Source organism: Pinus tabuliformis, chromosome 5_2, assembly GCF_031772625.1.
Source record: "Pinus tabuliformis cultivar Carrire ecotype Pingquan chromosome 5_2, CPIR1, whole genome shotgun sequence".
Classification (NCBI taxonomy): Eukaryota; Viridiplantae; Streptophyta; class Pinopsida; order Pinales; family Pinaceae; genus Pinus; species Pinus tabuliformis.
Genome location: NC_142306.1, coordinates 138,970,625 through 138,988,270, shown reverse-complemented (window position 1 = coordinate 138,988,270; position 17,646 = coordinate 138,970,625). Strand labels below are relative to the sequence as shown.

Sequence of the window (17,646 nt, the reverse complement as noted above, 5' to 3'; positions counted from 1 at the left end):
TATTAAATACTACCCCTACTATTCAGCAAGAAGAACACAACAGGTAGTAGAATATTGAAGAGATTTCCCGAAAAGGGGAAAATTTTGAAAAGACTAGTGAACACCTTGTCACAGATGTTAATATTGACCCAATCTTGATAATAGAATGGGAACAATTTGATCAACAGGTCAAAGCTAGAGCGACCCCCAAAACAATATTGCATCAGGATCACCTACAACTCAATAGCCCATCATTACTGAGAGCATGATTGGAGGGACACGTAGTAGAGACATAGCTTAGAAAGAAGTTGAAATAATCCCTGAAAATCCTTCGGGTGAAATTAAATTAAATATTGAGGAGATACCACCTTTGCATGTATTTTACAGTCCTAAGCACAGGGATGTAGTTAGGAAACAGAGGAAAAATAGGTAAATTGGCCAAACATCATCCATAGCTCCTTAATCAAAATTTATGAATGTTGTGTGGAAGGATTTGGAGATCAACCCTTCTGAGGATTTGACTAAGCTATCCCGATATGTATGTGCTTACATAACTGCCACAATTGATAAGGCCACTGAGGTTAATCTATTAATCAAAGAAAAAGATCAAAGGATTGCCTAGCTTGAAGTGCAAACAACAACAGAAAAATAGAAGATTAATCAGCTTGAGGAACAGTTGGTCGAATAAAAATAGGGGAACTAGCAGCTCAAAGTTCAATTAAACCTAGAGAAACAAAATATTGAACAACATGCCATCTAGAAACAACAATAGTTGTCCCAGCAGCTCGGACAACTTCAATTGACACATCAACAAGGAATGAAGGCAAAAGAGGAGGAAATCTCACAGCTTCAACTATATGCAGAATAGTTCAAATATTATCCTAAGTTCGAGGAATTCTAGAAGGAAGCTCTGGAAGCTAATAAGGCCTGAGCGCAATAGCTGAATCTCCTTTTCCATAAAATATCACTTATCGACCCATTATACATCATAACTGCATCACTGATTGATCAGGCCGTTGATACTAGATTAGAATTTGAGGACGCAGATGAAAAGGTCTCAAATTTCCTCAAATGACAAAGCACAGCGGAAGGCAGAGCTGCTAACCTACCAAAAATTAAAGAGTCACATGAAGAAGTATTGTTTTCAGAATGGGAAACACAGTTAAGAAAGATAGAAACGGCTATTTTGAGGATGATAGCTATAATGAACAATGTGATAGAGCTGGTAGAAGATAATTTAAATGGAGTTAATTTGATTTTTGACAGTTCCCATGGAAAGCTCCCGAAAGCGAAAATGTTAGAAAATCAATGGAAGCAGGATTTAACCACCAAAGAAGGACAACTCAGCAGAGTACAAAGCCTTACTTGGGATGCATTTTGGCCCTTTTTGGTCAAGCTGCACAATCGACAGATGACCATCAAATGCCTTACCAACGCTGTTAATCACATGGTACCCAAACTTTCAGATATATGTGTCACATTTCCTAATTGTATTGAAACTCTAAGAAGACATGTGTCTTATCAGTGCCTACTTTGATTATGACTCTAGAGGTAGAGGGAGAGATTCATGGACTCTCATTAATGAGATGACTTCTCATCTTTATGTATAAATAGGAGATCTATCTCCTTCATTTTTAGTTCTTAAGCTTGTAGCTTTTGGTAGCTCTTTAGCTTGGATTTTGTAGTTCTTCTTTGATGGCTTTGGAAAGCTTTGGAGAGCTTTGTTGTACTTTGTAATTTTGAAGAATTTGAATAAAACTTTGATGTTCTCAACATGGAAGGAGATGTGAAGTAGATGTCATGGATCATATTAGAACGTAAAGTAGAGTAGATTTTGTTTTGCAGTTTTGCTTTGATTTCATTCAAGTATGTCATTTGGTTGCCTTCAAGTTTGATAGATTATATTTTCCATTCATGCAATTTTGATTCATGCAAGTGTGTTCAACTGCTTGATTGTAGATTAGTTTTTCTTTACATGTTTTTTGTATTTGCTTATTAGATTAGTCTCTCATGTTATATCATGATATTTCTGGAGCCTTTAGCTTCAGAATGATTTAGAAGTTAATTGGCGAAATATTATGATTATAGCTATGATTATTGGCTTTGCTTTTCATTAGTGTAAAGTTAGATAGTTTAATGTCATTCTTTCATGCTATATGATGATATTTCTGGAGCCTTTAGCTTAAGAATGATTTAGAAGTTAATTGGCAAAATATTATAACTATAGGTGAGATTATTGGTTTTGCTTTTCATTAGTGTGAAATTAGATAGTTTAATGTCATTTCTTTCATGCCATATGATGATATTTCCAGAGCCTTTAGCTTATGACTTATTTAGAAGTTAACTGGCGAAATGTTATGGTTATGGATGAGATTATTGGCTAACCATTAGTTTAAAAGTAGTTTCAAGTTTTACTTTTGCCTTTAGTTTAATTGCAGTAGTCTTATTTTTTCTTTCTTGGATTTCATTTAGTTGTTATCATTTTTGTTTTCATTTCATAGACATTTTGTCGGCTTTCCTTAAGAATAAGAAACAAAATCCCCAAAAACAACATAAACTATAAAACAACAAAGCAAGAAAAAGGGTTAAATAAGCACATATGGTGCACCACACTTCATCAATTTTCGATATCCAAATTGATAATTTATCTAGAGCAATTTAGGACACTAAATTGACAAGACAACAACTACACTCAAGTATGAGTCATCCTCCGGAAATTCAAAACATGCTCTCAATTTGTTAGTTGTGGATACATGAGAAGAAATAGATACAATGAATCCTTTTTGAAGGCAATCGCACTACTATTTTTGCAATAAAAATCCCAGATTCGCATATTTACCATTCCAAAAACTCTAAGGATTTATGTTGACAGTTTTTTTTAGTTCTATGATATAAACCCTTTCAATGTATCACAGAAGGGGTCCTCGAGTTGTACAAAAAACTAGACTTGAGAAGTTGCACTTCTGCACTTCTAAACTTTTTTTTTATAAGCAATGGGTCAAGGTTTCAGATTTTTGTCAAAGAAATTTTTCAAGACCTCTACTTTTGTATCTCCTAGAAGGTTCTAGAATAAAGAGGTGGAACCAGAATGTTATTTACAGATCAAGACTCAAATGAATGTGATATTTCTATCATTGTTCTTTTTGTCTTGATTTAATTAGCATTTCATTTAAGTTTTCTATTGTTGATGTATTCATATGCTTCAAATAATTCTATATTCAGTCATTTCTGAATGATTTAGAATTGTTACAATTAGAGATATATATCAGCGATTAGTATTACGATGTCATGTGATATGTTTTCATAATTACTTTGTTTAATTTCTTAAATAAAGAAATCATTATTTAAATACACCTTTCTATAGATAAGTAAAGCATCTATATGATTGTTTATCTGTTAAGAATTATCAAGAATCACATTGTTATTAGATTACCCAGGTTATGTAGGAATATTTGTATATTTTAAAGTCATAGATTAAACCACTTACCATCTCTGATATACATTAAAACATTAATTCATCAAACCACACATGATTGGACAACTGGTCCCATAACCCCCATGCAGAGCCACCATCCGAAACATAAAATGAGATGTACAAAGGTCTGGACCGGGTGGTTATCCCGCAATGTTGGTGCTATGGTTTTATAGGTAGCAATAGGTTCCCAAGTCATGGAAAAATGTAATACTAGCTATGAGGGCATGACTTCCAAGGTGTGTTAAGGAATGCTAGGGCATGCGAACATGTGCTAGATAGTACAAAGGCATGTCAAACAAGCTAAGATGTGCCAAGTGCTCAGGCCTACCAAGATGTGCAAGGGTGTGAAAATGCATGTCAGGGGCTGTCAAGGAAACAAAAGGGCGGAACAAGTTAAACTACAAGGAAATGAACACATAATAGTGTTAATAAGTCATCAATTTACCTTTTCCATGAGGGGAATACTAGGCACAACAACACTAGGTGCTAAGTTCCAAGGGTTGGTGCATTCTAAGTGGCAAATATTCCTCTATTGCTTCTCATATAATTTCCAATAATTGATCTCAAATAACTATAATATTGAACCATGTCAAAGTATACCAAGTCATCTCAACGCACGCCAAACATGCTAAAACTTTCCAAGTGCCAATGTGTGCCAGGGAGTGTGATGCGTGCTATGAAGTGGAATAACACGTCGAAGAGTGCTAAAGTGTGCTAGAGAGTACTAATGCATGTTGAGGATTTTTAGGGAGTACTATGAAAATACAAGGGAGCACTCGGTCAAAATGCATGGAAGTGAATGAAAATGAGGGTGTGTCAGGGAGTGTGAATGAGTTCTATTTTTCATGCCAAGGAGGGAGTGACAAGGTATGCTAAGCATAGATAAGGCATGCCAGGGAATATCATGGCATCTCAAGAAGTGATAGAGTGCGATAAGTAGTTCTGAGTTATGCTAACATGTTCCAAATAGTGCCAAGGCATGCCAAAGCATGCCAGGTGCTAAGACATGCTAGGATGTGTAGGGTTTCAGAGTATGCCAATATGCATCAAGGAGTTTCAAGGCAACGAAAGGAATATTAACCAAGCTAAAACGAAAGGAAATGAACATATAAGACGGTTAATAAGTTGGGACTTTATGTTTTTCAAAAGGGGCATGTTATGCACACTAATAATATGTTCCAATACATGCCAAGTGCCAATGTGTGCCAAGTGCTAATGTATGTCAGTGAAACATTATTCCAAGGTATTCCAGGGTGTGCTACGGACTACAAGGCATGCCAACACATGCTAGGGTAGTTCTATGATATCCTAGGGCATGCCAACATGTGCTTGGGCGTCCTACTCATGGCAAGATGTTCAAGGTACAAAGATGTTCCAGGTACAAAAATGTTCGAAAACATGAGAGGTGCCCAGGAATGTTAGTGTGTTCCAAATCATTTTAAGGTGTGCCATGAGTGTTGAGGATTGTTACGTCTCTCTAATTAATAGAATTGACAAAGCTTGATTGTGTATTAAATAATATAGTTACTACACACACTAGTGGAACTTTATCTAAATGGAATTTTGTAGATAATAAACCTAATAGAGATGAATCATGTGTTGACTCATAGGAAAACTATATCCTTATGGCTTGAGGGAAATGATACACATTAATTACTTCTTAACAATTTGACTTATTCTAACCACTATGGCCTTGGACACATAATGAAAAGTAATCCACAACAATGGTCTTAAATCATTAGACAAAATATATAGTAACAAGTACATAGCGCCATAAAAAACTCATTGGAATGATCGATGATGATGAAATTTTTTTGACCATGACCAAAAAGAGCATTGGTGAGGGTCAATAAAAGATCGTCACTAGAAGTGTCACCAAAGAGAGAATTAGTGGTGGGCCTTTAACGACCCTCACCAAAAGTGTCATTGAAAATGGCTTTGGTGACAAACCTTAAAGGACCATCACTATAAGCACTTACAACAACACTTTCTTAAGGACCGTCACCATATACGACATTTGTGACGGACCTTAAAGGTCTGTCATAAGCATGACCCTCACCAATGAGCTTTTTTCTTGTAGTGATAAGAGAATCCCCCCTGAACACATGCCAATTCCTCATCACCAATCCTAATCCCAAAAGATGCATTACTCATCATACTCAAACATCGGAACAACACTATGTAATAAGCCTATGTCAAAACGATAATTCCGACAATGAGTTAATATAGCCAATGTGTAGTGCCCGCTAAACATTTCATGTATTATCCTTTACATGAGAGGTTTGAAATTAGTATCATAAATCATCAACAACATATGAAATTATCATCAATGCAAGGCTACCCTTAACATCATGCAGCATTGATCCTATGGACTTGATTATCATCCTTTTCTTTCCATGAGTCTATGTACCTCACATTTAGTTATGAAATCATCGTTAGAAGTATTCTAATTCAAATGGACTATAATAGGGGTTCTATTCCCTATGTCTTTGGTTGTTTCTCCTTCCTCCTCCAAATCTTGTTGCAATTATTTATCATGTGTCCAAAGTTGTGATACCATCTCATGTAACCATAATCTTGTCTACTTCCATTCCATCTACTTGACATACAATTAGTGTCCTCATGCCCAAATGAGCTACAAGTAAAACAATATCTATAAAACCATAGTTTATACATGGGGACTGATCTTGTCTTTGATCTTGATGTTTTCCTTCCTGATGAGTGACTTCATTTGGTTTTCCTTTAAACAACCTTATGCTAGTCCTTTTCATTACCTTATGGATCTGAAATCTTGTATCCACGACGTGTATTAATTATAGGAGAATATTTTTCATTAATAATTTTATTTATTTATTCAGATGATTTAACCTATTTAATATTACAATATGATTGTGAATTTTTTTCCTCATAATCTTCCCTTTTTTATTATAATTTTTCACAATGCCTCTCCTTTTCTTGAGTTAGTTTCATTTAGACTTCCCCTCTTCTATTGGGTTCTTTTAGATGAGACTTTAACAAGTTTATTTCTTTCACAACACTACTTTCTTTAGTTTCGAGTTCTTTGTTTTCATTTTTTAGTCTATCCATTACTCTTAATTATTTCATTAACTAATCTTCTTCACAATTCTATTATTCACTAGTCAACTGACGTTAAAGAGACATAAGTATGTTGTAGCTAGTGTTGGAATTAGGTTTTGAGTCTACCTAATCATCAGATGTGTCTTCATTGTCTTCATTAGAGTAAAGGATTTTCTTTAAAGGGAATTTATTCTTGATTTATTTCTTGGATGCTTCCTTTCCTTCTCCTTTCTTATCATCATTTTCTTTATATGGACATTTAGCTATATAGTGGCATACTCTTCGACAAGAAAAAACTTAAAAGGAATTTTTCCTTTGAATTTTCCAGATCCTACTTGCAACTTCTTTACAAATTTAGCCTCTTCTTCATCTAAGATGTAACTAGAATATTTGGGCTGAACCTTTTGTTTTCCTTTATATGTGGCCTTGAATGAATATTATCTCATCTCCAATGTATTCCCTTTTGTTCTCATCTCATATGATGTCAAGATCCCTTGGAGTTGTTCTAGAGTAAGACTATTCAAATCTCCCATTGCTTTAATGGAAAAAGCATTCGCATCAAAATTTGGGTTTACGAATCTCAAAATATTTTTGATAATCATTACATCCTCAATCTAATCGCCAAGACCTCTCATTGTGGTAATAATTTCATCCACTTTAACAAAATAGTTTACAATGCTTTCATCACCATGCATTCTAAGAGACTCATACCGAATTCTATATCATTTAAGTTTATCACTTTTTACCTTAGTATCACCTTTATAACTCCAGAAAATCTTATCCCATATTACTTTTCTAGTGTTCAACTACATGAATTTCATGACTTTAGATTCTACTAGACCTCCCAACATTGAATTTAATGCCTTTGCATTGATCTCATGCCACTTATTTCCTTCTTCATATGTGAAAATGGAGTCTAGATATTGGTATCCAACTTCAAAATTTCCCCATACATCATCTCCTAGTGACTACAAATACGATCTTATTCCAAAATTCCAAAACATAATTTTAGCTACATTAAACAAGTGTGTCATGGTAGAATATAATCCATCTTGACTTCTCATCTTGTTATATCCCCATTTAGTGATCAAGCTTCTTCTGAGGGACCTACTCTGATTCCAATTGTTAGAAATACTGGGGGCAGAACCAATAGTTCATGCCCAATTTAAATTTCCTTAAGTTATTCATTCATTTAAAAGTTAACTTGAACAATCACTTCATTAGTGGAGTATTTTTTATACGCCATGTGGACTATTCATTATCAAAGCATGCAAACTATAAGAATTCAAAAAACATCAATTAATACATGAGGGCACCAGATTTTAGGTAGAAACCCAATGTGGGAGAAAATCACAGCCACTCTCACTTTTTATTCTTATTTTATTATAAAGAAAGTATTCTTATATTTTGTATTGGCGTAGACTCTTTCCAGGACACACTCTCCTACATGAAAGAGGCTACAACCTCCACAAATTCCACAACACCTACTGGAAGGAAGCTCTTACTCTCTAATCAAGTTTACCAACTCCTACTGGAAGGATGCTCCTAGTACCTCACTCAAGGATACAACCCTTAGCACCCTCGTGGATCATATTTCAAAATTTTTATATTAGTTCCACCTATCTCAATCAACCATCAAAAATACATGACACCTTCCAACAATTTGCGAAGTAGACTGATGCTCCTGAACTCCGATCGCACTCTTATTTTATTGCAAGCAATGGCTATCAGTATACAAAACAAATAAATTGTGTTGGCTTCTAAAATGCCAGAATGCGAAAATAGCAATCATGTTTCAAACTAATACACAGGAACTGAACTCCTCTCTTCATTCATACAGGACGCAACCATACAGTTCTTTTAAAACCATATACAGAGAAATTAAGGTTGTAAATAATATGTTTAATATCATTCATACAGGGCGCAGCCATACAGTTCTTTTAAAACCATATACAAACCATTTCTTAAACAAAAACATTTGCAGTATACATATGGTGACCATATACGGAGACAAACCATTGCTTTAACAAAAAACATTTGCGGTATACATATGGTGCATTCACAGCAATTGACAAATAACAACCCCTCCTTTTATTCGTCTGCGTTAACACGCTCTTATACCATATATCAACGCCCAGAAATTTTGACGTGACCTTGAAACTAATTGCAACCTGGGAAATTTCTGTATATCATAAGAGATCTGCGTTTTTTCCTTTTTTACTGATCTTGGACGCGATATCCCGTTGTCACGACTCACCAATGATTTTTTTTGTCGATAACACCAATGCACACACCATTTTGGATCACCGATTCACTAGAGTGACATGTCATTCATCCCTCGTAGAAATTACATCACCGATGCGATAATTTTGGAACTGCATTTATTTCAAACTGAATGTAATCTTACCTCCGGTTTTATTATGATAGGATGGGACATGTTGTTACTTTCGCTCCAATGTCAATTACACTGAACCATTACAACTAACACGATATATCTTCCCTTGATTGCTGCTGGTTTACACAACGCCAATACAGACTTTCTCGCCGATACAATTCAAAACTAAACTAAACTCAACTTCGGGTTCCTGTATTAACGTCTTTCGATCTCACCAAGTTCAACAGTGTTGAAAGTGACATAAAACACATAATCTACAACAGAAACACCACCCTTTATTCCCTTTGAGCTTTCGCTGTACAAATCACACACTAAAATAATTCTAACAAATAAAACTCCTATCTACTAGCACTCACACACACCTGTTATAACAAACCTTATCAATAAGATAGACACACTTATTACAATAATAACTAATTATTTGTGAAATCGACCTCCTTAGCAAACTGGATTTTAACATACAGCAATGAATTTCACCCTTTCAAGCCACAACATGTGGACAATTTTCCACATTGCTGGCCAGTTCCAATGCTCCTGCATCAAACTCCCGGAGAAGAAAAGATTGGTTCTTTAAACTTTCAGGATTTATGCCGTATTTCTGCAATTCAGTTGCTGTCAACCAACTGGAATCTTCCATTGGCTACTCTTTCCACTTGACAAGATACTAAAAATATGTTTGTCCTCGAGTTTTCTTGGATATCCTCTGATCTAAAATAGCTTCAACTTCTTTCTTGGATGTTTTTGGTACCTGTTCTTCCCAATCCACAGTTTGAACCTCATTACCTGTAGCTTCAGTCTGTAATTCTATTTCTGCCTCTTTGAATGGATATAAGTCTGCAATATTAAAAATGGGGGATATTCCAATCCCTTCCAGCAACTCAATTTCATATGTATTGGCTGAAAATTTCCTTTTGATTTTACAGGGTCCTATCTTCTTCAGTTTTAGCTTATTATAAGTCGTTGTAGGAAATCTCTCTTTCCTCAAATATGCCATGACTGAATCTCCTACCTGAAAGTCTTTTTCTCTCCTTCTCAAATCTGCTCTGTGCTTGTATCTCTTGCTACTTTCCTGTAGTTTACCTTTAACCTCTTCTTGTAGCTTCTGCATTTGTTTGACAAAATCTTCAACACTTGCACTTCTGGCTTGTTGTTTCCCCAAGTCCCTTAGCTCATATACTCCTCTCGGATGCATTACAAAGATGATTTGGAATGGACTCATTCTTGTGCTTCGATTTCGTGTGCCATTGTATGCAAATTCAGCTTGAGCTAATGCCAAATCCCACTGTTTGGGATTTTGATGTACCATACTTCTTAGTATATTTCCCAAGCTTCTGTTCACAACTTCAATTTGTCCATCCGTCTGAGGATGGTAGGCTGAACTAAAACTAAGTTTAGTTCCCAGCTTCTTCCAAAGTGTCCTCCAGAAATGCCCTACAAATTTAGTATCTCGATCTGATACAATGCTCACAGGTAAACCATGCAGTCTTACAATCTCAGAAAAGAATAAATTGGCTATGTGTGTGGAATCATTAGTCTTCTTACAAGAAATAAAATGGGCCATTTTTGAAAATTTGTCTACAACAACATAAATAGAATCATTTCCTCTCTGAGTTTTTGGTAAACCCAGAACAAAGTCCATACTCACTGCATCCCATGGTCGATCTGGTATGGGCAATGGCTGATATAGACCTATATTCAGACTCCTTCCTTTGGCATACTGACATACCCTGCATTTCTCAACAAACTTTTTAATATCAGTTTGCATTTTAGGCCAATAATAAAAAGCATTCACCTAAGCGAAAGTTTTGTCTTGTCCAAAATGGCCAGACAATCCTCCACTATGCTTCTCTTTAATGATGTTTTCTCTCCTTGAATATTTAGGAATACATAATTTGTTTCTTTTAAATAACATGCCTCCTTGAATAAGGTAATCCACCCATTGACTTCTATTATGGCTCATTGGATTCTGCACTCTAGTGTAGATGTCTTTAAAATCCTCATCATCCTTGTACATTTCTATCATTTCATCAAAACCTACAACAACCACTTTAAATTCTTGCAAAAGAAAACTTACCTTGCTTAATGCATCTGCCACTTTATTAGACTTACCACTTCTATGCTTTATTAAAAAAGTGAAACTTTGCAGAAATTCCACCCACTTAGCATGCTTCTGATTTAGCTTTCGCGATATTATTAATAAACTCCAAAGCGTGGTTGTCTGAATATAAGATGAACTCCTTCGGCAACAAGTAATGCCTCAACTTTTTCAATGCCTGCAAAATAGTGTAAAATTCTTTGTCTTAGGAAGAGTATTTTTTCTTTGCACCATTTAACTTCTCGCTGAAATATGCTATCGGCCTTTGCTCTTGGCTTAGCACTGCACCAACTACTTCTCCACTTGCATCAGTTTCCACTTGAAATACTTTCTCGAAATTTGGTAATGCTAGAATAGGCTTTTCTATTATCTTCTTTTTCAGCAAATTAAAATTCCTATCAGCTGCTTTTGTCCATCAAAATGGCTGATTGACCTCCTTGATTGTCTCAAGGATTAGTGCACAAACTTGACTAAATCCCTTTATAAATTTTTGGTAGAAACTAGCAAGTCCATGTAAACTTCTTACCTTGAACACACTCCTAGGAGTAGGCCACTTTCTGATTGCTTGTACCTTCTCTGGATCCATTTTCAAACCATCTCTGGAAATCACAAATGTGAAATATACCAGCTCCTCTTTCATGAAACTACATTTTTTCAGATTGATTAGTAGTTTTTCTTTCTGTAGAGTTTTCAAAACAAACTTCAAGTGTTCCAAATGCTCCTCTTTACTTTTGCTGAAAACTAGAATATCATCAAGGTAAACAACAACAAATTTACCTGCATATTCTTTCAGAACCTCGTTCATTAGTCTCATGAATGTGATGGGCACATTAGTGAGCCCAAAAGGCATCACTAACCACTCATACAGTCCACTGTTGGTTTTGAAATATGTTTTCCACTCATCGCCTTCCCGAATTCTGATCTGATGATACCCGCTTTTTAGATCTATCTTAGTAAAGTACCTGGATCCACTTATACAATCCATTAAATCATCCATCCTGGGCAAAGGAAATCTATACTTGACTGTTATCTTGTTGATATCTCTGGAATCAGTGCACATGCGCCATTCTCCTCCCTTTTTCAGACTAAGCACCATTGGCACAGCACACGGACTCGGACTTTCTCGAGTCAGTCCCTTGTCCATCAGCTCTTGAACCTGTCTTGCAACTTCTGTGTTTTCCTAAGGAGTTAATCTATACGCAGCTTTATTAGACAGACTTGCTCCTAGTATTAAGTCGATATGGTGACTTATACTTCTAACCGGTGGTAATTCATTCGACAATTCATCCACAATGATATCCATGTAACTATTTTACAAAGATTTAATTTCTTTAGGAAAATCATTTAAATTTGTGGAGGTTAAAATTTCCTTTGGCCTTCCCACGATAGCAAAATGCACCTCTTCGCTTTTATCAACCTCCTGTACCAGTTCCTTACAACTCACCAACATAATACTATTTTCAGGCAGCTCTTTATCAGCATCATTCTTCATTGGCAGCAACGTATGCTTAACCCCATCCTTTTCTATGGTGTATGTATTTCTTCTTCCATCATGAATTGCCTTTCGGTCAAATTTCCATGGTCTCCCCAATAACAGGTGACATACATCCATGGGCATTATGTCACATAAAATCACATCTCTATATGTTCCAATCTACATTTCCACATTACACTGTTCTATCACAATGAGTTGATGACCCTTCTAAAGCCAAGATACTTTGTAAGGTGCAGGATGCGCTTTCCTTGTTAACCCAAGCTTTTCCACCATATCTGTAGACACAAGATTGCCAGTACTCCCGCTATCAATTATAACCTTATAGCACTTACCCTTTGATTTGCATGTAGTCCTGAACAAGTTCTTTCTTTGCACAGGTTCTCCAATCTCCTTTTCTGATCTCAGCAAAATTCTTCTGAACAACAATGATTCACCTTCTTCTGGTGGTTCTTCCTTCTCTACAAGTCGAGGTGGTTCCGGCCCCGCCTCAGCCACATTTGCACCCCTCTGGCTTGCTGATTTGTTATGAGGACAGTCCCGCGACATATGTCCCCATTCTCCATAGGTATAACACCTAACATCTCTTCCTCACCCTCTTCCTCTGGGTGCGAATCTCCCTCTACTAGATTCAACCATCTATGGTGATCTACTGCTTGAACTTCCTACTTCGAACTGATGTTGTGTTCCTCTGGACCTGGCTAATCCTCTACCTCTTGCTGAGCTCTTTCCTTTATTTCTTTGACTCTATTTCCGCAGTATTTTCTCCTCTGCTTTAAAACTCACTTGATAGGCATCCTCAACATTTTTCAAACTTAACAGACTAATCTCATCTTGGATCTCATACCTTAGCCCATTAACATATCTGGCTAACTTCTCCAGATCATCTTCTACATGCCCTGTTCTGATGCTTAACCTGTAAAATTCTTCAGTATATTCTTTAACAGACATTCCTTTCTGCTTCAAATTTTTCATCTGCTTAAAAATATTCAAATGATAGTCTTTAGTAAAAAACTTGGCTTTTAGTTTGCTTACCATTTTATCCCACTGCTTGATCTTAGATTTCCCCTTTCTCGTTCTTGATGTCTGTAACTCGTCCCACCAGATGGCTGCATGACCTCTCAATCTAGTCACTGCAAATTTTACCCTTTTATTTTCTTCAATGTCTTCATAATCGAAGTACTGATCTATGGATCTGATCCAAACCATGAGCTCCTCGGCATTCAGACTCCCTTCATACATAGGAATCTCCATTTTGGGTTTGTTTCCAACCTTTGCCAGCATCTTGATGATTTTGACGTTGTCATTCTCTTCTTCTGCTTCCACATCTCCATCAGATTCTTTTGAAGAACTCTCAGCTCCCTCGTCAGGCGCTCTTCTTTGGGTTGTCTCCATTGTCTCCATTCGTTCACGCAATCTCCGCACTTCTTTTATCAAAAATGCATTTGGTTCTGGTCTCCCTCGACCAATTCCTCTCCTTGGCAGCATCTTTGCTGCAACCACCTGTCTAATTTGGATCTGATACCAAAATGATGCCCCTGAACTCCGATCGCACTCTTCTTTTATTGCAAGCAATGGCTATCAGTATACAAAACAAATAAATCGTGTTGGCTTCTAAAATGCCAGAATGCCGAAATAGCAATCTTGTTTCAAACTAAAACACAGGAACTGAACTCCTCTCTTCATTCATACAGGGCACAGCCATACAGTTCTTTTAAAACCATATACAGAGAAATTAAGGTTGTAAATGATATGTTTAATGTTATTCATACAGGGAGCAGCCATACAGTTCTTTTAAAACCATGTACAAACCATTGCTTAAACAAAAAACATTTGCGGTATACATATGGTGACCATATACGGAGACAAACCATTGCTTTAACAAAAAACGTTTGCGGTATACACATGGTGCATTCACAACACAATTGACAAATAACAACCCCTCCTTTTATTCGTCTGCGTTAACACGCTCTTATACCATATATCAATGCCCATAAATTTTGACGTGACCTTGAAACTAATTGCAACCTGGGAGATTTCTGTATATCATAAGAGATCTGCGTTTTTTCCTTTTTTTACTGATCTTGGACGCGATATCCCATTGTCACGACTCACCAATGATTTTTTTTTTCGATAACACCAATGCATGCACCATTTGGGATCGCCGATTCACTGGAGTGACATGTCATTCATCCCTCGTAGAAATTACATCACCGATGCAATAATTTTGGAACTGCATTTATTTCAAACTTAATGTAATCTTACCTCCGGTTTTATTGCGATAGGATGGGACATGTTGTTACTTCCGCTCCAATGTCAATTACGCCGAACCATTACAACTAACACGATATATCTTCCCTTGATTGCTGCCGGTTTACACAACGCCAATACAGACTTTCTCGTCGATTCAGTTCAAAACTGAACTTAACTCAACTCCGGGTTCCTGTATTAACGTATTTCGATCTCACCAAGTTCAACAGCGCTGAAAGTGACATAAAACACATAATCTACAACAGAAACACCATCCTTTATTCCCTCTGAGCTTTCGCTCTACAAATCACACACTAAAAAAATTCTAACAAATAAAACTCCTATCTATTAGTGCTCACACACACCTGTTATAACAAACCTTATCAATAATATAGACACACTTATTACAATAATAACTAATTATTTGTGAAATCTACCTCCTTAGCAAACTGGATTTTTACACACAGCAATGAATTTCACCCTGTCAAGCCACAACATGTGGACAATTTTCCACATTTCTGGCTAGTTCTGATGATCCTGCGTCATAGACCCACACCTTCTAATTTAGTAACCAGAGAACCCACAGTAAAAACCATTCTTCGTAGACATTTCAAATCCCAACAGGGATCCATCACCAGGACATTCTTTATCCTCACCCTAAATTTTTTGAGTAAAATGATTTCACTCCATGTATCCCCTCCACATAGTGAAATGATTCTGGATTTAGGATATCTGTAGTTTATATCTTATAATTTAGTAACCGAAGAACCCACAGTAAAAACCATTCTTCGTCAACGTTTCAAATCCCAACATGGCTCCATCATCGGGACATTCTTGATCTTCACCCTAAATTTTTCGGGTAAAATGATTTCACTCCATGTATCCCCTCCACATAGGGAAATGATTATGGATTTAAGACATCTGCGTTTTTTATCTTCTAACTTAGTAACCAGAGAACCCACAGTAAAAACTATTCTTCATCAATGTTTCAAATCCCAACAGGGATCCATCATTAGGACATTCTTGATCTCCACCCTAAATATTTTGAGTAAAATTATTTCACTCCATGTATCCCCTCCACCTAGGGAAATGATTCTGGATTTAAGACATCTGTGGTTTATATCTTCTAATTTAGTAACTGGAGAACCCACAATAAAAACCATTCTTTGTCAACGTTTCAAATCCCAACAAGGATCCATCATCAGCACATTCTTGATCTTCACCCTAAATTTTTCGAGTAAAATGATTTCACTCCATGTATCCCCAAAACAGAGGGAAATGAATATGGATTTAAGACATCTGTGGTTTATATCTTCTAATTTAGTAACCATAGAATCCACAGTAAAAACCATTCTTCGTCAACTTTTCAAATCCCAATAGGGATCCATCATCAGGACATTCTTGATCTTCACCCTAAAATTTTCAAGTAAAATGATTTCACTCCATGTATCCCCTCCACATAGAGAAATTATTCTGGATTTAAGACATCTGTGGTTTATATCTTCTAATTTAGTAATCGGAGAACCCACAGTAAAAACCATTCTCCGTCAATGTTTCAAACCCCCACAGGGATCCATCATCAGGACATTCTTGATCTTCACCCTAAATTTTTCGAGTAAAATGATTTCACTCCATGTATCCCCTCCGCATAGGGAAATGATTTTGGATTTAAGACATCTGTGGTTTATATCTTCTAATTTAGTAACCGGAGAACCCACAATAAAAACCATTCTTCGTCAACGTTTCAAATCCCAACAGGGATCCATCATCAGGACATTCTTGATCTTCACCCTAAATTTTTCGAGTAAAATGATTTCACTCCATGTATCCCCTCCGCATAGGGAAATGATTCTATATTGAAGACATATGTGGTTTATATCTACTAATTTAGTAACCGGAGAACCCATAGTAAAAACCTTTCTTCGTCAACATTTCAAATCCCAACAGGGATCCATCATCAGGACATTCTTGATCTTCACCCTAAATTTTTTCATTAAAATGATTTCACTCCATGTATCCCCTCCGCATAGGGAAATGATTCAAGATTTAAGACAACTATGATTTATATCTTCTAATTTAGTAACTCGAGAACCACAATAAAAAACATTCTTCGTCAATGTCTCAAATCCCAACACGGATCCATCATCAAGACATTCTTGATCTTCACCCTAAATTTTTCGAGTAAAATGATTTCACTCCATGTATCCCCTCCAAACCTAAGAGCATGCTCAAAACCAAGATACCAAACTGAATGTCAATATACTAAATCATTGAATACCAATAATATAAATCATTGAATCTATAAATAAACCACAAAATAAAACCAATATACCAAATAAAATCCTCTCAAAAATATTGGCAATACCATGCCAACCATCCCACGATATTGTCAAGTCATACCAAGCCAAATCAACATTTTCAGGTACCAAGCCTAATCAAATCTTATGCTTGTGAATCAAAAACTGGCAAACACTATCAAATTCTAAGATGATAAAACATCCATCATAATCACCATGTGAAGTAAATCTATCATAAACACTACCAGATGCAAAGGTAGTAAAATATTCAATTCACATGTCAATCTTCAACTAGATATTAGATGCCAAGCAAAACACAATACTCAGATCAACCATAAATAATATCAATATCATATAATTGAAAATAAACAATAAAGGATTCGTCATTCACGAGATCCTTCATATTACTACTTCCAACCAATGTCTGAAGATAGAACACAACAAGAATTGTTATCTATTTGAACATGTAACATCACTACATATTAGCATTATCAACCATATAAGTTTTTTCCATATAGATGTGTCATCATCTACAAGTCAAGTGAAAAGAGGTCAATCCATTCATAGTACACATTAACCCTTTCA

General features: G+C 36.1%; 1 protein-coding gene across 1 annotated transcript in view; it reads right to left on the bottom strand.

Annotated features, from left to right (window-relative positions):
• The window catches only part of LOC149157896 (protein phosphatase 2C 51-like), an 81,537-nt gene extending 67,535 nt beyond the window's left edge, over positions 1-14,002 (bottom strand). The window contains exon 1 of the mRNA XM_089433818.1: positions 13,787-14,002. Within this exon, the coding sequence (XP_089289944.1) occupies positions 13,787-14,002 (216 nt within the window). The remainder of the gene's footprint in view (positions 1-13,786) is intronic.
• Positions 14,003-17,646: the final 3,644 nt, after the last annotated feature.